This window comes from Schistocerca americana, chromosome 4, assembly GCF_021461395.2.
Source record: "Schistocerca americana isolate TAMUIC-IGC-003095 chromosome 4, iqSchAmer2.1, whole genome shotgun sequence".
In the NCBI taxonomy this organism is placed as follows: domain Eukaryota; kingdom Metazoa; phylum Arthropoda; class Insecta; order Orthoptera; family Acrididae; genus Schistocerca; species Schistocerca americana.
In genome coordinates this window covers 362,494,857-362,521,546 of record NC_060122.1, presented here as the reverse complement: position 1 = coordinate 362,521,546, position 26,690 = coordinate 362,494,857, and the positions used below count along the sequence as shown (strand labels likewise).

The following is a 26,690-nucleotide window of genomic DNA, read 5'->3' as shown; positions in this document are numbered from 1 at the left end:
ATGTTGTAGCATACATACCATGTACTAGAGGGTGAGACTCGGATAGAGAAATGTATTAGGAGAGGGAGAGAGAGAGAGGGGGGGGGAGAGAGAGAGAGACAGAGAGAGAGAGAGAGAGAGAGAGAGAGAGAGAAAGAGAGGGAGAGAGAAAGCGAGAGAGAGGGGGGGAAGGGGAGGGGGGCAGAGGGATTTGTACTCTGGGAGACTACATACGTTCGCTACGGTGGAGGAGCAGTGGCAGTGGCCTCTGCCGTAGAACGGTTGCCATAAGGCGTGACAAGAGGCCGCGCAGTGTGGTGCTGCTGCGCCGCGGCTGCAGAGTGTCTGTGTCCTCAGGGAGCGCGCCGCCGACGAGGAGCCGTCGCGCAAGCCGTCGGCGCTGGGCCCTCGCCACGGGGAGACTGCCGCGACCTGCGCGGCCTCTGCCGCCCAGCCCGTGCAGCGCCGCCGCCTGCGGACGCCTGTCTGGGCAAGGTCGCCGACTCCTCCTCACCGTCTCCACACCACACCACCACACTTCCACAATCCACGCCTGCGACTTAAGTTCGCGTGCCGCGCTCTGCAGCTCTGCTTGGCCGCGATCGTGTTAGGACAAAACAGTGCGGTGGAAACCTGCGGAATACAGATCAGATTACACCCGTCTCCATTGACCAATGATGTAATATTTCCAATATAGACGGTCGCTTACCTTACTTACTAAGACCGATTCCACTCTTCAAGATAGCGAGCATATGATAGATTATTAAGCCCAAAAAGAGATGAAAAACCACGTGAAGTACTTCAGTCAGCAGAGAAAATCAGTATGTGTCGTGTCTGTTCTTTCGGATATGTCCAACATCACATGTACCGGGTGATCAAAAAGTCAGTATAAATTTGAAAACTTAATAAACCACGGAATAATGTAGATAGAGAAGTTAAAATCGACACACATGCTTTGAATGACATGGGGTTTTATTAGAATTAAAAAAAAAAAAAAAAAAAAAAACAGTATTGCTAGACGCGTGAAAGATCTCTTGCGCACGTCGTTTGGTGATGATCGTGGGCTCAGCCGCCACTCTCGTCATGCTTGACCTCCCAGGTCCCCAGGCCTCAGTCCGTGCGATTATTGGCTTTGGGGTTTACCTGAAGTCGCAAGTGTATCGTGATCGACCGACATCTCTAGGTATGCTGAAAGACAACATCCGACGCCAATGCCTCACCATAACTCCGGATATGCTTTACAGTGCTTTCACAACATTATTTCTCGACTACAGCTTTTGTTGAGGAATGATGGTGGACGTATTGAGCATTTCCTTTAAAGAACATCATCTTTGCTTTGTCTTACTTTGTTATGCTAATTATTGCTATTCTTATCAGATGAAGCGCCATCTGTCGGACATTTTTGAACTTCTGTATTTTTTATTTTTTTATTTTTTTTGTTCTAATAAAACCCCACGTCATTCCAAGCATGTGTGTCAATTTGTACCTCTCTATCTACATTATTCCGTGATTTATTCAGTTTTCAAATTTATACTGAGTTTTTGATCACACAACATAATTAGGGCGAGGGCGACCAATTGATCTCCTCAGTGCAAATACTAATCATGTTCGACCCTTGCAGGAATCTGCGAAATGCCGCCAGTAATTAGGATAATGGGCAAGGACCACTACATCATTATTGTGTGGATAAGTTGAGAATTTGGGTCCGATGGGAGGCGTGCTTGGGTAGTCCGTGCATTTGCGATGACCACTGTGTCCGAATGGCGCAGTGGTCAGCACATGTGCCTAGTAAGCAGGAGACCCGGTTTTGAATCCCGGTCTGGAGCAAATTTTCAGCGTTCCCCATTACTTAAATCAATGCCCGCTCGCAGTCAATGCCTGTAATTCCTTTGTGCCTGAAATAAAATAAAATTAACCGGATAACCAAGGGGATGAGGACGTTTGGGGGAGGAACAAAACTTTAAAAGGTTAATAAAGCTAAGACCATTGCATAGCAACCTAAAAATTGAAAATTCACACTCGCAAGATCGTCTAGAAGGAACTGAAAGTAAAGAGACAGAAATCACAAAATTAGAATCTAATAGTTCGCTTGACCTTTCGCTCAAACGAAGACAGCGATACCAGACACCCCCCTACCGAAAATACAAGATCATTAAGAAATAACACACACGAATTCGTCTAGAAGGAACCGAAAATAAAAACGCCAGAATCGTACAATTTTTGTACCTAGAATAATGAAAAGGTTTATAAGCGGTACTAGTGTTGTCTTACCCCCAAAGTAAACACGAAGTATAAAACACTTTTTGGATTCCCTTTTGATCACACTGAACTCAGTTATGATTCACCGTGACAATCCACGCAATTTCTTTTATCTTGGTTCGGCAGTAAACCATATTCCCAACAGAACTGTAATCATTTATCTACTGTACATTTGCGTGGAACTAATTCGAGCCACGTAAGAATATTAGGACTCGCTATTTCAAGAGACTCTCCCATTGCTCTTCACAACGTTAAACATTCCCTTGTCAACTGTATCCAAACCTGCCGCATCGACAGTCGAACGTTCGATAAATTCGTATATCACTTGCATTGATGGCGCATATCGATACCCAACACCGCGACTTCGATATCCGAGGCTTCTTGGAAGTTACCGCAGCCACAACTATTCGGAACACTGTCCTGACCACGACTGACACTGGAAACGCATTGAGGACACTACACAGGTGCCATTCGTAGTCGAATACAACGGGGCAACCTCCAGCATTTATGTTCAAGCATCCATTTTTGGCCGTGTTACCGCATTTTTGTTCATTCCTTATACATAACGCGTAGCAACCACGAGAATAACATAAGAGATATTATGGCGTGTGCAGAGATATACAGGCAGTCATTTTTCCCGCACTCAATATGCGAATCGAATACAACAAAAAATAGATAATACTGGTGCGATGTAGCCTCCAAACGGTACGAGAAGACCCCCATATTAAAATGTGCTCCGCGCAACTGCCCAACAAAACACGATTTTGTTTGCATTTCTATGGCAACGCCTAAGACTTGCAGCAGTGTTAGGGGGCTATGACTTAGTGCCAGGAATGTGGCTGCTTTCTGGAGCCCAAGGATGAAAGTAGGTAAGGACTGCACTTTTACTAGAATTGCAGTTACATTCAGCTGACTCATTTAATTATTTAATAGTTAGCTTTACATAGTGCGGAGCTATTATTGATAAGGAGGCAATCAGACGTGCTAGTCACGCATTTCAGTGAGTCTCATATATGTTGTAGAGGGACCTGTCCTGTTTAATTGGTTAGCTGTTTTTAACGCTACGGCTCCTAGTTTCCGAGAAGATCGATGTTGAAGTATTATGCGTGTCCCCTTACCTGTAACGTTATCACGTTTCGACCAAGCCAAAGCAGCACACCGGCTAAGATTCAAGGCTGTTACTCTGATCGGACCGGTTCAAATCCTACCCGTCTACTTTTTTTATAATAAAAGTCATACAAAATTATTCAAAAATAGTCATTTTCTCTTCAATAATTTCGTTAATATATCAATAATTACAGCAAACTTCTTCAGCTATGTAATTGTTTGTGGTTTGTTGTTAAAATGTCATATAATTGGAGAACATTGACTTGATTCGTGGGGAAGGCAGACTAATCGGTCACTTCACGAACAAATCTTTGTTGATGAAAGGAAAGTAAGCACCTGCACCTTAAAAATTATCTCACCGAAATGTTCTCCACTTTGCCAACTCTGTGATGTTTATTTTTACAGGCATTCACAAAAAAATTTAAAAATGCTTCCAACTTGCTGAAGGCTAACGGAGAAATCGCTTCGAGGGAAAAATCCATAAAAATACGTTCTTTAATTCTGTATCGATTTAGTGCACCTGCTTTCCCAGAAATGAATAACGCATTGAAGTAGATCGAAGAAAGAACAATCTTTTTGAATTCAAACGAACTGTGTTTTGCGATCGAATTTGAAAACATCAGTATACCAGCAAGGCAACAGCTTTCATTAAAAGTGCGCGGAGCTCTATGAATTTGTGTTTCAGTTGCTTTTACGACAAACACCGTCATGTAAAACTGTAAATTTGTGGTAAGGTCTTATGGGACCAAACTGCTTAGGTCGTCGGTCCCTAAGGTTACATACTACTTAATCTAACTTAAAGTAACTTCCACTATGGACAACATGCACACCCATGCCCGAGGGAGCACTGGAGCCGCGCGGACCGTGACAAGACGCCCTAGACCGAACGGCTACCCCGCACGCCTACCCCGCGCGGCTCACACCGTCATGAATCTTGTTCTAGCACAGCAAGCGATGCCGAGTAAGACGATTCTGTAACAAACGAAATACACATTTGAAGGAAGTTTCCTGCAATGATGGATTTGTTAATGATATTACACGACGTAAATGACTATTTTGAATGAGTACATGAATACTATTTAATGATATTCTGTGTATTGAAACTGAATAAAAGTACATGTGCTGGATCTAAACGTGTAAATTCCGCCTGATAGCCGTGAACCTTAGTCGCTGCACTACCTTTGCTAGATGGTAACATGTCTAACGTTACAGGTATACGGGTTACGGATATCACGTCAGCATAGAATTTCTCGGAAACTATTGGTCGTCACACGAAAAGCTCCTAACCAAGTACGCAGGACAAACCCCTCTACAACAAACCTGACATACATCAAAACCCGTTATTAACAGGTCCGATGGTCTCCTTGTGAATCACGGCTGCGGTGTAACACATAACACCCTGACCCAACGCAGCCAAAAAATTTGTGAAACTAAATTTTGAGGCGCCTATTACAGTGACAAGCCCAGAACGCTTTCCCTTTTATTTAATTGTTGAAATTTTAACGGAAAGAAGAACAGCTCTGTAATAAAAACTCAATAGTATTCTAACGAAAACTCGTTTTTCTGTGGTGAGTCTTACCCTATTAGAAATTTAATAGAATTCTTCGTGGAACGTATTGTAACCTTATTACGTATAATTAAGTAACAAAATTATTTTAATAGTTACGATAGTTATCAGCTACGCTTAGGTGAAAGCTGGTAGTGGCGCGGCTAGCCGGCAGGAATCTTCTTTTGCAGTATGTACTATAGCTCACTTTCCAGATCAAAAGAGTGTTGGACATAGTTACAAAGATTGCAAATACCGATCAGAGGATGCTATCGCCCTATGAGAAAACTCTTGACTCACGAACTGAAGTAACGTAGAGAATGCGTCACGAAGGCGAGCCCACCTCAGATTCCACACTAAATCATATTTACGGTACATTTGCATATCGTTGGGGTATGTTGCGACCGTAGTTACCCCTTGCTTTCAAGCGTGTGGGTGTACCAACATAGCAAGGACATGTGGGCTTATATTACAAGTCCAGATCTGTCAACCATCCAGACCGTTGCCCCTGCAACTATTTAATAGGTTACTGCCCCTCTCCAGCAAATATGTCTATCCTCTCCATAGATATTTCACACATGTAGTTGTACCTACGTATGACTATCTATTGTTCAAGTACGTGACACACACCACAGCTAAAAAACGTCCATGATTCGTGGAGGCACCATTTTTCTTGCATGTAGCCCTATATGGACGTTAAACGTGGACGATAAACAGCACAGACATGAAGGAGAAGATCAGAGAGTGAAAAGGTACTGAATCGAATCACAGAGAAAATAAATTTGTGTGACAAATTGTCTAAAAGAAGGGATCGATGGATAGGCCGTATTCTGATGCGTCAAGAAATAGTTAATTTGGTAATGAACGGAAGTATTGGATGGAAAATATAGAGGTAGACGGACTAAAGAATAAATTTAATAAGGGCATTCAAGTGGATTTAGGTTACAGTAGTTATGCCGAGATGAACGTACTTGCAGAGGACTGACTAGCCGGGAAGGTAGCATCATATCATTTTTTGGACAGAAGACCACAACAACAGCAACATTGTACGTCACAGAACGTTAGGATGAAAATTATCGAGAACCTAAATATAAAAATTTCAGGGGGTACAAGGCCTTTAAAGAGCATTTATATGACCCCAGTGTTTGTAAACTGCTCAAGTTTAGTAACAAACAACTGCTTACCGTGTCGACATCAATGCCACTACCTTGAGAAACAACGAACAGTTGTCTGTGATGCATCTATGGCACTCCTTGTCCCATCGTATACGTACTACGCAGATGAAAACTAACATCAAACAATAACTGCAGTCACGAGGTAAGAAGTAACACACACTGTAGTGTTAGTAGCCAAGCAGAGTTGCGGTTCGGCACACGAATATGGATGTCGGGCCTCCTGCCTACTTCCTATCAGCCATGCCATTCCACCAGTGGCATGACAGCATCGTCTGGAGACTTGTTCACCACACACGTCGAAGTGTTTCTGCTTTTGATTATTTTTACGTGTCACGTCTGATCTTGCATTCATTACTACACACACCTTCTTTCCCCCCAGCATTGCTCATCTTTTAACATGATTTTATTTCAGTTTTCTTTTTTTCAGATACTGTATGTGGAATGTTTTATATGACTTAAGTTGTCTGGTTATAGATGTGATGAACAGACTATATTATTTTATTATTTGTGCTGTCTTGCTGTAGATTATGTTCTACCTAATTATTTTTCTCTTGCCGTGAACTGCGTGTATGGCCTGACTCTTGTGTGTTATGATTTGTACCCTATAAGGAATGCCCCCTAGGGCACCCATCTACGGGTTGCCACAAATCCTGCCTGCTGCCTGCCTGTTAAACCTGGACCGGCAGTACAAGACGCTACCGGCAGTCGACGCCACAGCATTTTAGTCTGCCCCGCCAGGACTCCACAACAGTGTACAAAATCTTGAAGGAACGTCACCATCTGATGACCTCCTCGTAGATACGTCCTTACGTTCAATTACGGATACACTATATGCCTCAAAGTTCAGCCGTCAATAAACTGTGGTCAGAGTGTCCAATATTGCTTTACATGACGTTGCGTTAACCCCCACTCGTCATCCTATCAGTGCACAAAATAAGATGAAAGATTCTCATGCTTGGTATCATCGTACACTCACACTCATCCTTATTCCAAGTACAACGCTAGCTGTGAAGTGCCGAAATTGACACAAGCCATCTTCTACCGGCCGTAGCTTGCGGACGGAAGAGTAATAGGAAATCTCCGACTGAGAAATCTGCTCTTCTTGAGAAAAGAAGTAAATATCACTTCACTTCGTTTCTTCTACCCCTACCCTTGTTCCTTTCTCTTGTCACTTTCTGTTCCACCTTTATCCTCCTCTCCGTTACGCCTTGCAAGTCTTTTTTCCTTCTGACTTTGTTAGACTCTCATTTTCCCCCTTTTCCCTGTATGTTTTCTTGTCTCTTTTTACTCCCCCATTTTCTACATTCTTTCTTTTCCCTAAGCTTCCCAGTTCCCTAGACCATATCTTTCCCTTTATCCTTTCCCGTTCTCTTCCATTTCCCTAAATCCTCTCTTTCTCAACATCTTCACTTTCTGTCACTTTCCTTTTATCCTACACCTATCTTTCCTCTAAACGTTATTTGCCCTTTCTTTCACCTTCTCAATGCCTTTGCTCTGTCCCTTCCCACTCTCTTCTCCATCTTGTTCTCCACCTCATACTACTTACCATTTACATTCCCGTTTTTGTCCCGTCATTCACACTCTTCCTCCCCCTTTCTCTCCCTGCCTCACCTCCCAGTTACCCTTTCTGCTAATTTTCCCTCCGTACTCCCCATTCCCTTTAATACTCCATCCTTCGCTATTTCTAATCCCTGTCTCTCTTGCCCAACCTATTACCGACATTCCCTTTTACGCCCTTCTATTTCTTGCTCCTGTGTCCCTTCTCTTTCCCACTGCTGTACTCCTTCCTATTCAAACCTTACATCCTTGTTCTCACATTCCATATTTTCCCATTCTTAACACCTTTCAGATTCTCCTTCCTATTATCTAACGTATTGCTATTCTCGTCCTTCGCTACGTTCTCTTACCCCCTCCTGTTACCTTTGCTCCTTCATCTTCTTATCTCTGTTCTCCTCCTCACATGCTTCTGTCCCCCCTCTGTCAGAGGAAGTAGAATAAACAGTGTGAGAACGTCAACTGTTGCGAGTACTTGTGGAGTCCTGGCAGTGGAAAGATGATCCATTCTGCATGGCGCCCAGAGTGTGTACCCAGAAGAGCCTGCGCATGCGCCTCCCTCTTCTCCTTTCCACTCCCGAACCCCGACATTTTGGCACGCTGCCGAGCTCTTGGCGGCTCCTCTCTAGTTAGCAGGGGCACTGGACCACCTCACTGACTGCTGTGCTACATAAACTATTTCTCCAACGCAGAGATTTATGAGATGTCGAAGTCCCTTGTATCCCTACCATGTTCAGTTATATCTTTAACAGATTAAAGCGTTGAGATGTTTGACCTGTACAGACTAATAGTTGGAAGAAATGTATCGGTGGAGGGAGTTCATGATTCTATCCTGATACGGCATTCAGTTTCCCCGTTTTTAAAAGCTTCTCTCCAAGTATTTCTCTTTCGATTTCAAAAATAATAGATTCATTCGCAGGATTCAGCTTCCCTTGGATGTAATATTTGCTCTCGGAAATAGATATCGATGAAGATTAAGATGAGTACCACTACCATATACACACTACCTGATCGATAGTTTCTGGACACCTGTTAGTGGACATGAACATGTGTCCACCCTTCGCTTTTATGACTGCTTGTATTTTGATAGAGACCCTTTCAATGTGTCCGAATGTCTGTGGAGGAATGACAGCCCATTCTTCCTCAAGAGCCGGAACCAGAGAACGTAGTGACGTTGGACGCTCGGCTCTGCAGCGATGTCGACGATCTAAATCATCCAAAAGGTATTCCATTGTGTCCAGGTCTGGACTTTGGGTAGGTCAGTCCATTTCAGGAATATTATTCGCCACAAACCATTGCCTCATAGCTGCTTCTTATAACAGGGGGCATTTTTATGCAGATATAAATAACCATCGTCCCCGAACTGTTCATCCAGTATATGCAGTACACAATTCTGTAAAATTTTCGCATTATCGTTTTCATAAGCGCAGTTTGTGGACCAGACCCGAACCATGAAAAACAGACCATACTGTAACTCCACTCCCTCTGCACGTCACATCTGGCACTACACATGTCGGCAGGTAACGCTTCTTCAGGTATTCGCCAAACCGAAACCCTTCCATCGGGTTGCCACATCGTACAGTGTGATTCCTTACCCCAAATCACTCGTTCCAAGTCATTGCCCAGTGGCGTCGCTCTTTACATCACCTCAACCAACGCTTACTACTGACAATAGCAGAGCTTTCCAAGTTTTTCCTCATGGCGGCACCCTTCTGGTATATACAATTTCACGAGACACCCTTTCACAGATATTAATAAAAGACTCTTCTTTGTTACAGATCATACTGTAAAAAAATAATAATTTTTTTATTTAACTTCTAAATGCAGTATAATTACACGTTTTTCACAGGTATAAAACTTCTCAATGCACTTTTTACCACAAGTTTTTCATTTGGTTTACATTCTGAGTTTACTAGTCTCGCTACATCTTACTCGACATCCCAGGGTGTCGAGACACAGCTCTGGACTATAACAATGTGTGGCTCATGAGAAGCTGCTCCACCATTGTACCCCATTGTTTTTAATTCCATGAGCACAGCGGTTGTGCTAGCCAGATTGCTGGTAGCTGTTGGGAACTCACGAGTGATGTCTTCTTCTGATTTAATCCGCAAACCTTGACTGTCTCTAACCGTCAGTAAATAAGGTGCGCCTGGTCTTGGTTCAGCGGTGGCTGTTCCTGATCATAATCACATCATGAACAGTCGACTTGGACAGCTCTCCAAACGTCCCTGACTGATTTGTTGATCAGATGACATCCAATTGTTAGCCCACGTTCGAAGTCACTGAAGTTTCCTGACCGACCCATTGTGCTGTTACTGCTTCTGTACTTCAACACACCTCCAGACTACTTTTATACTCACTGGTCCGCTTCCTGTGACATCTTGTGATCCATTCCACATTGCGTAGGGGTGTCCGGATATCTTTGATCAGAGGGAGTAATCAGAACAGATCCACTTTCTAGAAATATAAAATTGTGGTTACCCACAATACAAAATAAACTTTTCGTTGACATCCCTCGAATTATCAATTTTATATTAATGCACATCTTGGTATACTGCAGGGTACTATACACTGATTATGTGGGACAGTTTCATGAGTTCTTATGACTCATTTTGTCAGTCCTCAACAAAAGCGGGCGCCAGCGCCGATACTGCCGCAAGATGCCGCGCCACCAAACGTTAATGATTTCTTTTATAGATGCTGACTTCCGTAGCCTGTGGGATTTTGAACAGCAGAGAGGTTCATCTTTAAGTTATTAGTGGTGGAGCAGTCCTCTAGCGAAGACCTGTAACACTGTTCAAGGCACTGAACCTAAAGGAAATTACTTTTTTGCGCAGTGCTTAGCTTTCGTTTACTTTTCGCCAAGTTATGTAGAACTTGCAGACTTTTTTATTTTAGTGTACCTACAAACTAATTGTAGAGTGGTTTTCTACAGTTAAATAAGGTGATTTTACTATCGTAATTTGTTCAGTTGAGTTCATTAGTCTTTAAATGTTCCATAGAGTTCCTACATGGCTTTCGCGGCATCTTATGGTTCAGTGCTACTTAGATTGGTAATTCCGTTCGAGAAACTGCCATGCCCTGCCCATTTCGTTTCATTCCGTTTCGGCAAGAACTGACGCTAACCTGGTGTGACTACGGTGTGAAACACATTTTTTTATAGGTGTGTGCCCCTCCAAGCTCGCACAAGCATGGTGACCAACTCAAAAGGTCTACTGTCACCTCTGCGTTGTTAGTATTTAGAATCGAGGAGATCGCAGGAGCGAGGAACTGTGATGTTATCCGTACATCTGGGTAAAGTTACCCATTAATGCGGGCGCATCTGGGTGATAGAAGTGGTCGAAAAAGCTTGACAGAATCAAGCTTGAAAGAAGAGCGGTTTAAAGGGCAGAGGGAAAAAAGTGCCAAGGCAAGTGCCAAGGGAAAAAAACCTCTGCAACAGTGTCAGGTTGAGTAGTAAGGTCATTAGCGGTTTCTTGCTATCTGCGACAGATCGTGCAAGGTAAGGTTATGTTAGCGGTTGGGTATCATGCATCAGTACCATAGAAGTAATGCCAGATTATCATGGAATGATCAGTCCTGTCGAGGAGGTGAGCGCTGCTGCTGCTGGGCCGACGATGTCTCCTGGGCCAGCTGCTTGCTGCTGCTGCTGCTGCTGCTCCTGTAGCATAGCCATGTCGTTGTAGGTTTGTCAGTTCGATGGTCCTCGAAGAAACTGGCAGTGTGATATGTGTTTGTGGGTCGTGTATGGCTTCCCTTCGATTGCCAGTTCTCATGGCAGAGGCTCAGCTAGCAAGCTAGTCGATGGCTGAAGTGCAGGGGCTCGCCTCATTGTGTCGTTTGCGTAGATACGAAGTTACCACAGATGGTTGTCCCTAAGGAGTGTCTTTGGGTGCTTGTGTTTCCATCTATGGTAGTTGCCCAGGTGTAGGATGTGAGGATTGTTCGAGTGACTTGATTTCTTGTACAGTCGTGTGGCGAGTTTTTGAATACCTCCTGGAGAATCTCCAGTCGGTATTCTCGGTGAAGGTCCGCTGTCCGTGTGTATCGGGGAGTATTGCTTATGATACGTAATACCTTGTTCTGTATTTTCTGGAGGCGGTCCAGATGTGTGGACGCTGTGTATCCCCAGACAGGAATCGTGAAGATCATTCTCCAGTTTCTCTTGCCACGAACTCAGTTTGAAGTAAACACTCTCTCGGGATTATGCAACCAGTCATCCGCTAGCCATTTTTTCTCAGAAAAATACAGCATCAGCATTCGAGTGAATTTTACGCCAGTGCCTTAAATACCTTTCAACCCTTTCCTGTTATTTTATTCACTGCGTGCATTCCTGCATTTGCCCTGAGAGTGAGTAGAGATTTCTTTGTGCTGTGTGGTGCTCTACTTTGTTGACTGACTCCTGTTCTCTGCATCTAAAAGGGATTCCTGTGTGTGTGTCTGCTGCAGCTAGGCCCTGCGCGCGTGGGCGCCACGGTGTAGGGTGATGCAACCAGCCTGAGCATGTTTCTGTCTTTCCTTGTAGATTTCTCGACGAAAAACTAAAGGCAGCCGCCACTCTTGTTAGTAGGTGTGTCTATCTTTCAGATCTTCTACGGTTAGTTGAATTCGCTTCGTGCGCTTGTGCGTTGTGTTTGCGTGGCTGTAGTTGCGGCGCTTTTAGCGTGCCGAGAGGTAACTGTTTTGTCTGCAGCGTGCTAATGCTAGTAGCTGACCGCTGTCGCAATAGATTTTGTTTATAGCGTTAGAAGTCCTACTAGAAATTATGCGGAGATGATTGAGTAGACTAACTTTTTACAGTGCATTTAAATGTTTGAGGTAGTAAATATGTAGGGTTAGAACTGTAGCTTTCATTTTACTGCTTCTATACTTACCTCTCATATATGTAATGCATGTAGGTGTTATTAATATGAAGTACTCTTTTTCTTTCGAGTAGTCCAACGTGTGCTTTCTCCTTTCCACAATTCAGCTTATGTTCTGGAGAATTTGTATAATTTCTTGTTTCGAATAGAGACGTGCAAATAATTTTGAAATCTATCGTGTGTTAAATCGCTTGGTAGCATAGACTGCTATTCAGAATGTCATCGGAAATGAAAACTAACAATTTATAGCGAAAAGTAACACGATAATACAAGCGAAAACGTTCTGTTAAATGCGAATCTCAAACAAGCTGCTTGCGAGATAATTGCGAATATGTTTTACGAGCCGCCACTGACTTCACTATGAAATACTGTCGTAGTTAGCGCAAATTTATTAGAAATTTAAACTTTCCGATCAAGAAGCTGCAGAAGAATGCTGGAGATTAGATCGACAGATCTAACAAATAATGAGGTGGTGCTGAATCGAACTGGGGAAGGAACAAATTTGTGGTACAACTTGACCAAATGAAGGGGTCGGTTGATAGGACTTATTCTGAGACACCAAGGAATTTTGAGTTTGGTAGTAGAGGAAAGTGTGGGAGGTACAAATTGTAGGAGGAGACCAAGGCATGAATACAGTATGTAGGTTCATTTCGGTGTATTTTACAGAGGTTCAGAGATGAAGAGGCTTGCAAAGGACAGACTAGCGTGGAGAATTGCATCAAACTATTCTCAACACTGAAGACCACAAAAGCAACAACAAAAACAAACTCCAATCGAATTCGGCTCAGATTTCAGCATGGCCTACCTCAACAAAAAATAAAAAAAGCACGTCAGTACGTTGTATGTTATAATTTTACAGCCTTACGTGTTAAAGGAGATGCTGGACGTGTCTTCGTCTCAGTGAGTTACTATTTCTCACGAACGACGCAGAATCATCTCGTAAGCCTTGACAAGACTTAATTTTCTCATCCAATCTGCCTAAAAACCCTAAGAGGTTCAGGTCTTACGTAAAATCAGTAAGCGGATCGAAAGGACCTACTTAATCACTGTGACCGTACTGACAGCAAGACGGAAGATAACAGAGAGAAGTCCGAAATACTGAATTCGGTCTTCCGAAATACAGAGGGGTCCAAAAAAATGTATCCACTGTTTAAAAGTCCATAACTGGCAAACTAATTGAAGGAGTTGTCTCATCTTTGGTAGTGTAATAGTTTGTAGTCCCGGTAATCGCCACACAAGCATTGCATTGCGTTGTTTTGTTTTGTCAGATGACAGTTGCCAGATAGTCAGTGTTTTGTTCTTAGTTGCACCTAGTTACTCTAGTAAACATGGCTGGCGCAAAGCTTATATTCGATGAAAGGAAGTCAGTTTTGAAGTGATATTTTAAGTACGAAAACATTAATGAGGTTCAAAGGCAATGGCGAAATGAGTATCAAACAGAGCCACCGACACGTTTAACGATTCGTCGCATTCGAGACAAATTTGAAGCCGAAGGCTGTGTTAAAGATGTACACAAACAACGATCTGGACGACCTGTAACAGTAACAAGTCCAGCTAACTCCCGTCGTGTATTACAACAATTCACTCGCTCACCACAGAAGTCTGTGAGACAGTGTGCCCGTGAAACTGGAGTGAGTCGCTCAGGTGTTCGGCAAATTTTGAAGGCAGCAAAGTGGAAGTGCTACATCCCACGATTGCTACATGCAATGAACGAGGGCGACCCAGATCGTAGAATGGAGTACTGCGAGTGATTTACTAACATGGTGCGCAACGATGAAAAGTTTGCAGAGATGATTGTGTGGTCTGATGAGGCACAGTTTACAAACTCAATGGTACAGTAAATCGCCACAATTGCATCTACTGGGCCGCCGAAAATCCGAACGTCCATGTAGACAAAGCCGTGACTTTGCCAGGAGTAAATGTGTGGCGTGGGTTGTCTTACCGGGGCTCGATGGGCCACTCTTCTATGACGGCACAGTTACCGGTGAGGTGTACCTTCAGAAGCTTCAGACATCCATTTTATCTGCCATCTGAGACTTGCATGGAGACGGAAGAGTTTTTTTTTTTTTTTCAACAAGATGGTGCCCCAGCCCACTACCAAAATCGTGTTAGGGCGTATCTCGACGAAAATCTGCCAGGAAGATGGATAGGCCGTAGAGGTGGTGTGGAGTATCCATCACGTTCCCCAGACCTAATTCCTCTGGACTTTTACCTGTGGGGAATACTAAAGGACGTCGTTTATCGACAAAAGCCACGCACATTGGATGAACTTCTAGAATCCATCGTACATTCATTTGCAAATATCCAACTGAACACGTTGCAGTCAGTAGGTCGTGCTGCAGTTCGGCGGCATCGTTTGTGTGTGGATGTTAATGGTGACCATTTCGAACACCTACAGTGATATCTTTAAGTTGGACTTTAAGCTACAGTTTCACCAAAAATGAGACAACTTCGCCAATCAGTTTGCAAGTTATGAACTTTTAAATAGTGGATACATTTTTTTGGACTCGTCTTTAGTTTCACCGCGGAAGATGATTCCTCCTTTCAATTATCGTACGAAAGTTGGAATGTGACATACTGAGATAACCAATCGTGGACCAGAAAACTAACTACAATCGCTTAGTATTGGGTTAGGCATCTGGACCTGATGAGATACCTGTACGATTCTACAAATATTATACGAAACAACATGCTCCCCTTCTAGTAGCAGTTTATCGTAGTCCGCTGTAGCAACGAAAGGTACCTAGCTACTGGGAAAATTACAAGTCATTCCCTTTCTCAAGATGGGTCGTAGGGCAGCTGTACATGATTATAGGCCTATATCCTTGACGTCAGTCTCGTTTTTGGAGAACGAATATCTCCTATATAAAAATCAACGTGGGTTCCGCAAACAGAGATCTTGCGAAACTCAGCTCTCTCCGTTCCTCCATGAGAGCCATACTGCTGTAGACAACGGCGCTCAGGTTGACGCTGCATTCGTCGACTTCAGGAAGGCATTAGACTCTGTCCAGCACTGCCGTTTAGAGAAAAAAAGCTTACCCAGTATCCGACCAGATTTGCAACTGTATTCAAGACCTGCCTTCAGATAGAACTCAACTCGTTGCTCTCAACGCAACAAAAACTGCAGGTGTAAATGTAATTTCAGGAGTACCCCAAGCAAGTGTGATACGACCGTTGCTGTTTACAATGTATATAAATGACCTATTATAAAGCGTCGGAAGCTTTTTAAGACTGTTTGCAGGTGATACGGTTGTCTACAAGAAAGTAGCGATGCCAGAAGACAGTATCGATTCGCAGAATGACCTGCACAGAACTGATGAATGGTGCAGGAACTGGCAGTTATCACTGAACGTAAATAAACGTTAATGTATTGTGCATAAATAGGAAAAGAAATCTAGTTCTGTACAACTGCACTATTGATGACAAGCTGCTGGAAACAGAAACCTCTGTAATATACCTAGGAATAATTATACAGAGCGATCTTATGACCACATGAAACAAACAGTAGGTAAAGCAGATGCCAAACTGAGATTTAGGGGAAGACTCTGAAGGAAATGTAACTTATCCACGGAAGAAGTAGCTTAAAAGGCGCTCGTTCGACCGATTCTTGAGTCATGTTCTGCAATCTTGGACCTTACCAGGTAGGACTCATAAAAGAGATAGAGAAGACCCAACAAAGAGCGGCACGTTACGTCACGGGATCGCGAGAAATTTACAGAGATGTTCAACAAACTCCTGTGGCAGACGCAACAAGAGAGGCGTTATGCATCATGGAGACGTTTACACTGAAATCTCAGGAGAGAACTTTCCGAGAAGAGTCGGAAAGCTATTAGTACTTCCTTCCACATTCATCTCGCGAAATGACCACTACGGGAAAATTCGAGAAATTATAGGTAATAGAAAGGCTTATCGACATTCATTCTACCACGCTCCATTCGCGAGTGGAACAGGGAAGGAGGGACTAATCAGCGGTACCAGGAGTACCCGCCGTCATACACATTCCGGTGGCTTGCGAAGCATTGATGTAGACAACGTAGATATATATCTTAGAATTCGTTACCCCGTTTCTTCAACCGCATCAACGTGAGTGCAGTACACTACATTTTTAGGGCAGCCCCGGACAGAAAAATCGACAAGACTGAGGCCCAGTGATCTTCTAGACCAATGTACGGGCGCTGCTCGATCTATATACTTTTTGGTCGATTTTAGCGCACCAGTTGTCGCCTTACAAACACAGAAAATGCTACCGGTCCCCCCCATGCATGCATCAGATTCCTTGACATTGTAGAAGGGAGGACATCCTCAAGCAGAAATTGAAATAGCCTCGTCCATCAACTTTTTTTGGAAGAACTTGTGGCCCAAAGAGACAACCGACCCCAGTTATACATGCAGTGAGAAACGCTGCTGATGTGGCGATTCATGAACAGCATGTACGTGTACGTTAAATTTGAGCCCAAGGAGATGAATTAATTGAAAAGTTTACATTTCAAACACATCTGACTAACTAGGTCAATATTTCATATTGAAATGAGTCGCGGTTAGTAATCACACATTCGCAAATATCTCGGACCCACATGTACCGAAACTTTTTTTTTTTGCTTTTATTATACTACATATTCACTTGTGTAGGTTTTCATTGTTAATTAAGACGTACCCTCCGTATACTGAATAAGCATTTCTTTTATGTCTTAGTAGCTATACAGTTGCATAACTCAGTACGAATCTGTAGAACAGAGTTCAGTGGAAAACTTTGTAGCTAGCTGAGGAAGAAGTAGCTGCTGTTATTCGGGAAGCCATTATAAACAGCCATAAATGCGTTGTACTAACCACACGCCATTGCACTAGAACCGTCCAGTGACGTCGTTGGCGGGGCAGGGAGCAATAAACTGTAAGTCGATCTCACCGCACATATTCGTAGATTTTTCAGCTGAATAGAATAATCAAGACGAACTCTTTGTCATCCTCTTCGGAGAACTCCATAAGTCAAAAAGTGACATAGATGGAGCGAAGATACTAGTGATGTTAAACCATTTTCCATTCCTTTTTAACGTTATACGTCTGGGGTAGGACTGCACATATCACGTTTTTGCATATCAAACTTCGCAGTGAAACTTCAGACGGTTAGAATTTAGAGTAAAGAAAGTTTTATTAACCGAAGAAGGTACCAGCGCAAAAGATAAAAGACGTACAACGACGGGGCAGATTGCGCGGGTGTTGGAAGGGACAGGGTTCAGTGCTTCATAGTCATAAGATGAGGGCACCGTCCCACGAGACGGAGAAAAGCGGCTCCAATCTCTTACGGTCTCTTAAGAAAATTACATTTTGTGCGTCATGCAAGGGGTGAACGCAAGCCGCGCGCCTTGCGACATCCTATGTGCTTGCCCCAAATTCTCTCCACTTCTCTACAGGCTCGTGACGCAAAATTTCTATAATGACCACTGATTCATCTCCAAAACGCAAAATCAGTGCGTATTCATACGCTATTAAGTCAGTTTTAATGAGATTCGAGAAACAAAGGCGGAAAAATAGTATTTACGAAATAGCATTGAAGACGATATAACTGCACCGTTTACGAATTTTGCAGTGTTCCTCTTAACCGCATGTCTCTATCAAGATTCCTCCGATATCTTTCTTTAAATGGTAAAGATAGTGTCAACGTCATTCTTCTGATGTTTTGATCAAAATGACCAAAATAAGGATTCTTTGCGAGTGTGTTTCTCGTTACGCCATACGTCAAGTGAAACATCGTTTTGGTACTCATTAATAAAAGATAGCTGTTTCAAGAATCAGTTGTGCCTGGTCGATGAAATCATCTCAGATTTGTCTGGTTTCATGATCATCCCAAGGATATTTATTATTGATGGCAGCAAAAAACGGAGATATCAGTATCTCCAGCTGTAACTGAGTGGTACCTGTGCAGCACGTCACACATCACAAGAACGAAATTTGAAATATCTAGTACAGTATCAGGGGTAAGGTACCTTACAACTCGTAGCTGAGAAAGTAACGATTGATGCGGCTCACCACAGATTCATTTTCGTTCCATAAACCAGACCCCAGAACATAGATTGGAGGCACAGAAAGCAACTTTCTTATTTGACTTGCGTAGCTAAATCATACAGATGATTCTATTATTCTCCGATGTGGACAAAAACGCACAATGTTCTGCTGAAATACAGGAAAAAAATTTATTTTCCTTGCTACATACGGGCGGTTGATTGGCGTCATTCAGCCCGTCAATGTACAGATTTACTTGACTGCGGAAAAGAGAATTCATGTGAAGTCAGATAATCTTTGAACCTTTCGGATTCTACATAGCCTAACAACAGAAATTTTGTGTATTGTGACTGCAGAGTTTAACTGCTGATGTAAAATATCTCCCAAGATACTTTTAATATTTCATGTATAATATCGGTATTTGATGCAGCAACAAAGATCAGTTTATTCCAATTATCTGCTGACGTTGGAACAGACGTAAGTCTTTCAGCTGGATGTGTCTTTCCATTATTACACATGTTAGTTGCATATACAGGATAACTAAAATAAAACAGGCTGTGAAAATATTTAGTGCACCTTAAGATAGATAACCCAACTTACATCATTCTCACTCAGGCCACGTGATTTAAGTTGGGTTACCTATCTTAAAGTGCACTAAATATCTTCAGGGCCTGTTTTAATTCACTCACCTTGTATAATATGAATGGTAGATAAAGCAAAATAATCTCAGCAGAAGTAGGCATTGCATGATGGTGATATACATTGCATATTCATTGCATGAAGTTGTGAGTGTTGTGCACGAAACAAGGAATTTATACCTGCATGCTGGTAAGCTCTAACATATAAAAGAAACTTACTTTCTGGTTTGAGTTTTTCTTTTCTTTTACTTTTCATAAGTGAAACAACGAAATATTACTCTTCAATACACTATTAAAACGATCTAATCATCCTTATATCAAATCACATCTCACGTCTTTTATTTTGTTTCACTGGTCGTTTTTTACATTAGACTTAAGTTACAGTCACGTGTGCAACAAAAATATAAATACAGCTGCACAAGGCGTCAGCGATGCAGGAGGTGCTCCTTCAGAAACGCTTACACTGTCTCACACTTAGTGCTTCACACCTCAGTAATTGTGCTATTAAATTTTGAAGATTTGATTGTGTGTACACGACTTGGATTAATTTTTATGTTTATTTATGTGTAACTATTGTTTGTGTAACTAGAGTGTGTGTAATTAGTGGTAGATTCGTAGTGGTATGTTACTAGCAGCAGGAATAGTTAGTGTATTAGATAGTTTTTAACTATAGTTCTAAGTTACAGCCTCAGAGGACTACCTCCGCCTCACTGGCCCGCTAACACACTGCATTTAAGTATGACTCTGTTTTAAAAGCTGTTGCTGTAAGTAACCAATAATTTCGCTTTACGGTCGTTTTGCTTTTACCATTAAAAAATATCAGTTTTTCTTTTTGCCTTTATCGTTAAATACAAAATATCCATTTGCTACTAAAGAGTAGTTCTGTTCTTAGGGCATATTTCCAAAGTTAAAACGATGCAACTATTTGTTGTTAGTCTTGTATTCATATTAGTACTGACAATAGTTTCAGCCGTAAGCACTTTAATCGAGAACGCAGAAAAGTAAAAACACTGAATTCAAACCACTTCTCTTGGGTTACTTAAGACAGCTGTTAAATTGATACATTATCAGAAACAGACCCCAACATATTTAGTTATGAGCTACACTTTTTCACGTATACTTTCAGTTTTAAAGCAGAAAGGCTTGCGTGGTTCTAATCTTATGGACAGCAGGGGCGAGCAACAAAGATATGAATGAGTTACAATATCGAAAAGTCTGAAGTCAGATAATGAAAATGAAGTGACATGAGTCAAGCATATATTAAGAGGGGTATCATGAAGGTCTGTAGTTTAAAACTACTTTTTACTTTATATACTGAAGGGAGCAATGCAATAAATAAAAGAAGAGGCCAGGAATTTGTTAAATAAAATCACAATTCCAGGCAGGTATAATAGAGAAACTTTCTAGGATAGAAACTGGGTCAAGGTTGAAACGCAATTCAACAACAGGAATTAGTATGAGCAGAAAGTAAGACTGTAACAAGAAAAAAAATAGAAGATATGAAAGGACACTACCAAGTAGGAAGCAATCATACTTAATATTATTGAAAAAGGAAATACGAGCTCTTAAAAAAAACTAGCACACATCAAGGACGTTTCTAGAAGAAGACTATACATTTCATTAAAAAAGGAAAAACAATTCTGTAACAATTTCATTTATTCACGAATCATAATTTGGCTTCTCAGGCCAGCCTGTGGTAAAAATTTATGGTCGCTACTACACATAAAATAGCTACAGCGCAGATAAAAGCAAAGCATAGCGCATATGTTACGACTATTGCAAATATGAAGTTGATGTTACTTACGCAATTCAAAAAATTCATTAGGTATTCTTTCAACCGACTCCCACAGAGTAGCATTGTCATCATTATTCTTTTCACTACAGCAACAAGCAGAATTTCTTCCATACTTAGGAGTCCAGCTCAACATTCGTTATTTATGGGCGACTTTTCTTTCTGCCCTGTCCCAACCATTGCTCGCCAACTCCATCTGGCATTCCAGAGATTTCAAATTTTAAATTTTATACCGGAAAACCTGTTTGTATGTTATTAGTCATGCATATCGTTCCTTTAAAATTTACCAGGACACTGGATGAGACGCACCGATCTCTATTTCAAAACCTCAGTGAAGTTATTGGGCGTGATCTTTACGAGACGTTGTCATGGATTCCTCAACCTATGCGATGTGAAACTTTGATGCATGAAGGCAGTCAAAGTATTAAATTTTGTTTATGACAAAAATAGGGATGCAAATCAAGTAAGTCTCCTCATGGTTTGCACACCCTACGTTCAAACGCGATTTCACTATAGCTACACACTGTACGAAGCAGCCAGATCCTCCAGTTTAAGGATGTTGGAAGTGATCCAACATGAGAGCATTACAATGGGCCCTGGGCCTATCGAACCATCCCCATTCCTAGTTAATGTGTTGATGCTGATAAGTCGACACTTGCCTCATAGCGATATCTGTTCATGGTGCAGTCCACAAACGAAGTTAGATCTACACAGCATCCTTGCGTCAGCTTTATGGCTGCACAGTCTGTACACTTCTCGACGAATGAAGCTGCACTACTGGCCATTAAAATTGCTACACCACGAAGATGACGTGCTACAGACGCGAAATTTAACCGACAGGAAGCAGATGCTGTGATATGCAAATGATTAGCTTTTCAGAGCATTCACACAAGGTTGGCGCCGGTGGCGACACCTACAACTTGCGGACATCAGGAAAGTTTCCAACCGATTTCTCATACACTAACAGCAGTTGACCGGCGTTGCCTGGTGAAACGTTGTTGTGATGCCTCGTGTAAGGAGGAGAAATGCGTACCATCTCATTTCCGACTCTGATAAAGGTCGGATTGTAGCCTATCGCGATTGCAGTTTATCGTATCGCGACATTGCTGCTCGCGCTGGTCGAGATCCAATGACTGTTGGCAGAATATGGAATCGGTGGGTTCAGGAGGGTAATACGGAACGCCGTGCTGGATCCCAACGGTCTCGTATCACTAGCAGTCGAGATGACAGGCATCTTATCCGCATGGCTGTAACGGATCGTGCAGCCACGTCTCGATCCCTGAGTCAACAGACGGGGACGTTTGCAAGACAACAACCATCTGCACGAATAGTTCGGCGACGTTTGCAGTAGCATGAACTATCAGCTCGCAGACCATGGCTGCGGTTACCCTTGACGCTGCATCACAGACAGGAGCGCCTGCGACGGTGTACTCAACGACGAACCTGGGTGCACGAATGGCAAAACGTCATTTTTTCAGATGAACCCAGGTTCTGTTTACAGCATCATGATGGTCGCATCCGTGTTTGGCGACATCGCGGTGAACGCACAATGGAAGCGTGTATTCGTCATCGCCATACTGGCGTATCACCCGGTGTGATGGTACGGGGTGCCATTGGTTACACGTCTCGGTCACCTCATGTTCGCATTGACGGCACACTGAACAGTGGAAGTTACATTTCAGATGTGTTACGACCCGTGGCTCTACCCTTCATTCGATCCCTGCGAAGCCCTACATTTCAGCAGGATAATGCACGACCGCATGTTGCAAGTCCTGTACAGGCCTTTCTGGATACAGAAAATGTTCGACTGCTGCCCTGGCCAGCACATTCTCCAGGTCTCTCACCAATTGAAAACGTCTGGTCAATGGTGGCCGAGCAACTGGCTCGTCACAATACGCCAGTCACTACTCGTGATGAACTGTGGTATCGTGTTGAAGATGCATGGGCAGCTGTACCTGTACACGCCATCCGAGCTCTGTTTGACTCATTGCCCAGGCGTATCAAGGCCGTTATTACGGCCAGAGGTGGTGGTTCTGGATCTGTGCACCCAAATTGCGCGATAATGTAATCACATGTCAGTTCTAGTATAATATATTTGTCCAATGAATACCTGTTTATCATCTGCATTTCTTCTTGGTGTAGCAATTTTAAATGGCCAGTAGTGTATTTCCATTCGAACACAGGAATACCTAGAGGAGCTTGATGGAGAAGACGTGTCTGAAACAGGAATAAAGGAAATATGCTCGATAAATAATAGTCAAGCCCAGGCTGTGGATGAGAACAAGAAAAGGAACGTACTTATTATTGAAAAATAGTTGTTTATTGTTTCATCCGAGCGCCACAAACAGAGAAACCCCGTCATCGAGTCATTAGAATCCGCCTACCAGGCGACTTCTTGGAGTGTGATGCCGAGTTGATGGCGATATGGAATGCGCCGGGTAATATAAGATCTTCAGGTGATTGAAAGTTGCTTATCTGCTTCGACTCCGACTGGTTTACATGTATTCCGCTGATAGCCTAGCCCAGACGATAGAGAATTTTATCCTCCTATCATAAAACCACCGCTGGGAAAGATTTGGACTATCAAGGGACTCAACCTCAGTCTTAAGCGAAAATAGGACCAATTTTAGAAAACTGAGTAGTGTCAGAAATTCTCCCCATTCTGATTAAGCAGAGATTTCTATGTACACTCTCAGGCAAAAAAGAAAACGACGAACCATGAATAAATTATCCGAATGAGACGGAATTAGGTAGATGCAACGTCCATGTACACACGAACAAATGGTTACTGTTTCAGAAGAACTGGACGATTTATTCAAGAGAAAGAGCTTCACAGATTGAACAAGTCAGTGATGCGTTAGTCCATCTCTGGTCTTTTTGCAAGCATAGACTGATAGAATGCTGTAAGTCCTTTTGAGAGATATGGTGCCATATTCTGTCTAATTAGCGCGTTAAATCGTCAAAAATCCCGAACTGGTTGGAGGGCCCTGCCCATAATGCTCCACACATTTTCGACTGGGGAGAGATCCGGCGACCTTGCTTGCCAAGGTACGATTTGGCAAGCACAAAAGGAAAACAGCAGAAATCCTCACCGTGTGCGTGCGAGCATTATCTTGCTGAAAAGTAAGTCCAAAATGGCTTGCCATAAAGGACAACAAATCGGGGGGAAGTATAGGCCTATCCTCGACGTGCCGCAGTGCTGTAAGGGTGCCGCAGATGACAACCGAAGAGGTCCTGCTATGAAAAGGAAGGGCACCCAGGACCATCACTCCTGGTTGTCGGACCGTTTGTCGGACGACAGTTAGGTTGATATCCCTCCACTGTCCGAGGCATTTCCAGACATGTCTTCTTCATCTACATCTACATACATACTCCGCAATCCACCATGCGGTGCGTGGCGGAGGATACCTCGTACCAAAACTAGCATCTTCTCTCCCTGTTCCACTCCCAAACAGAACGAGGGAAAAATGACTGCCTATATGCCTGTGTACGAGCCCTAATCTCTCTTATCTTATCTTTGTGGTCTTTCCGCGAAATGTAAGTTGGCGGCAGTAAAATTGTACTGCAGTCAGAGTCAAATGCTGGTTCTCTAAATTTCCTCAGTAGCGATTCACGAAAAGAACGCCTCCTTTCCTCTAGAGACTCCCACTAGAGTTCCTGAAGCATTTCTGTAAGCCTCGCGTGATGATCAAACCTACCAGTAACAAATCTAGCAGCCCGCCTCTGAATAGCTTCTATGTCCTCCCTCAATCCGACCTAATAGGGATCCCAAACGCTCGAGCAGTACTCAAGAATAGGTCGTATTAGTGTTTTATAAGCGGTCTCCTTTACAGATGAACCACATCTTCCCAAAATTCTACCAATGAACCGAAGACGACTATCCGCCTTCCCCACAACTGCCATTACATGCTTGTCCCACTTCATATCGCTCTGCAATGTTACGCCCAAATATTTAATCGACGTGACTGTGTCAAGCGCTACACTACTAATGGAGTATTCAAACATTACGGGATTCTTTTTCCTATTCATCTGCATTAATTTACATTTATCTATATTTAGAGTTATCTACCATTCTTTACACCAATCACAAATCCTGTCCAAGTCATCTTGCATCCTCCTACAGTCACTCAACAACGACACCTTCCCGTACACCACAGCATCATCAGCAAACAGCCGCACATTGCTATCCACCCTATCCAAAAGATCATTTATGTAGATAGAAAACAACAGCGGACCTACCACACTTCCCTGGAGCACTCCAGATGATACCCTCACCTCCGATGAACACTCACCATCGAGGACAACGTACTGGGTCCTATTACTTAAGAAGTCTTCGAGCCACTCACATACTTGGGAACTAATCCCATATGCTCGTACCTTAGTTAGGAGTCTGCAGTGGGGCACCGAGTCAAACGCTTTCCGGAAGTCAAGGAATATGGCACCCGTTTGATACCCTTCATCCATGGCTCGCAAGATATGTGAAAAAAGGGCGAGTTGCGTTTCGCAGTAGGGTTCTCTCTGTAAAACCGAATTGGAATCCCATCAGGACCTGGCGATTTATTTATTTTCAATCCATTCAGCTGCTTCCCAACCCCAGGGATGTCTATCACTATGTCCTCCATACGGGAATCTGCACTAGACTCAAATGGCGGTATGTTTGTACGATCTTCCTGCGCCTGGAATCTCATTTACTGGAGTAGAATTGTCTTCAGTGATCAATCCTGCCTCAAACTGAGCCCCAATGACCAGGTTAACGTCTTGTCGTCATAGACTTTAAAACACAAGGAGTTTACACGTGGTGCACTGCGAGAGCTACCATACATTCCCAGCATTCCGGAGGGTCATCTTGGTCGGAGGAGACAAGTGTGTGCCACTGAGCACTGTCCGATACAAAGGCTACTATGATACTGGAAGGAAGTGCGCCACGGTCGGATTATGGTTTTACTGACATCAGCTTGTTGTTTATCATTCCCACCCACCTCTTCTCACACTCAGACATCTCCCTCTGCGTTGAATAAGACAACAGTCTGTAAGGGGACGCCATACCCAGTAGCAGAGATGTGCTTTGTAATGCTCCACTCCCATTACTCTCGACCACAGATTTTGATTGTAATTACAATTTACTAAGAGATAAACGAGTTGGTTGCACTGCCTTTACAATTGTTCAAGAGTAGGAAACGAAACAAATTGTGTTTATCTTTCTGGACCGATAATCTCGATGAATGTTGATTGCAGTTATTCCATTAGGTGCCACGATTATCTTGAATAATGATTCCATTTATTCTTAGTCTCTTTGTCAAATAGCCACAGAAATTTTATAACTGTAGCCTAGTACACTCTTGCACTCTTGCATCCTCAGCTACAATTTTACGCATCACTTCTCAAGATAGTACTGTGTAACAACTAATCCCGCCTAAACTCTCGATACAAACCAAATCAAACATATAAGTTACATAAAATGATCGTAAAATACGGCTTTTGTAAATTAACAAATAATAATAACTTTCGTTTCAAGTCTTTTATATACTTGTTACAGTAACTCCGTTTTCTAGAAATTAATTTTATGAAATGAAAGAATTATTTTGAAACAGTCTTATATTGTTCTTAAGGAGATTAAATAAAAACATTTCCAATAGATGATTAGTGTTCTTTACGCAGTCTTTACTTCGAAAATAAATCTATAATTATTTCTGAGAATTCTGGATACAAAAATGACATACTGAACTTACCGGTACCGCATCGCAATATGAAATAAAGAGACCAATACCCGTTGATACGAAG

General features: G+C 42.7%; 1 protein-coding gene across 1 annotated transcript in view; it reads left to right on the top strand.

Moving 5' to 3' along the window:
* Positions 1–26,690, top strand: part of LOC124613483 (calcium/calmodulin-dependent 3',5'-cyclic nucleotide phosphodiesterase 1-like) — a 543,028-nt gene that overhangs the window by 319,351 nt on the left and 196,987 nt on the right. Inside the window, exon 5 of the mRNA XM_047142192.1 lies at positions 337–474. Within this exon, the coding sequence (XP_046998148.1) occupies positions 337–474 (138 nt within the window). The remainder of the gene's footprint in view (positions 1–336; positions 475–26,690) is intronic.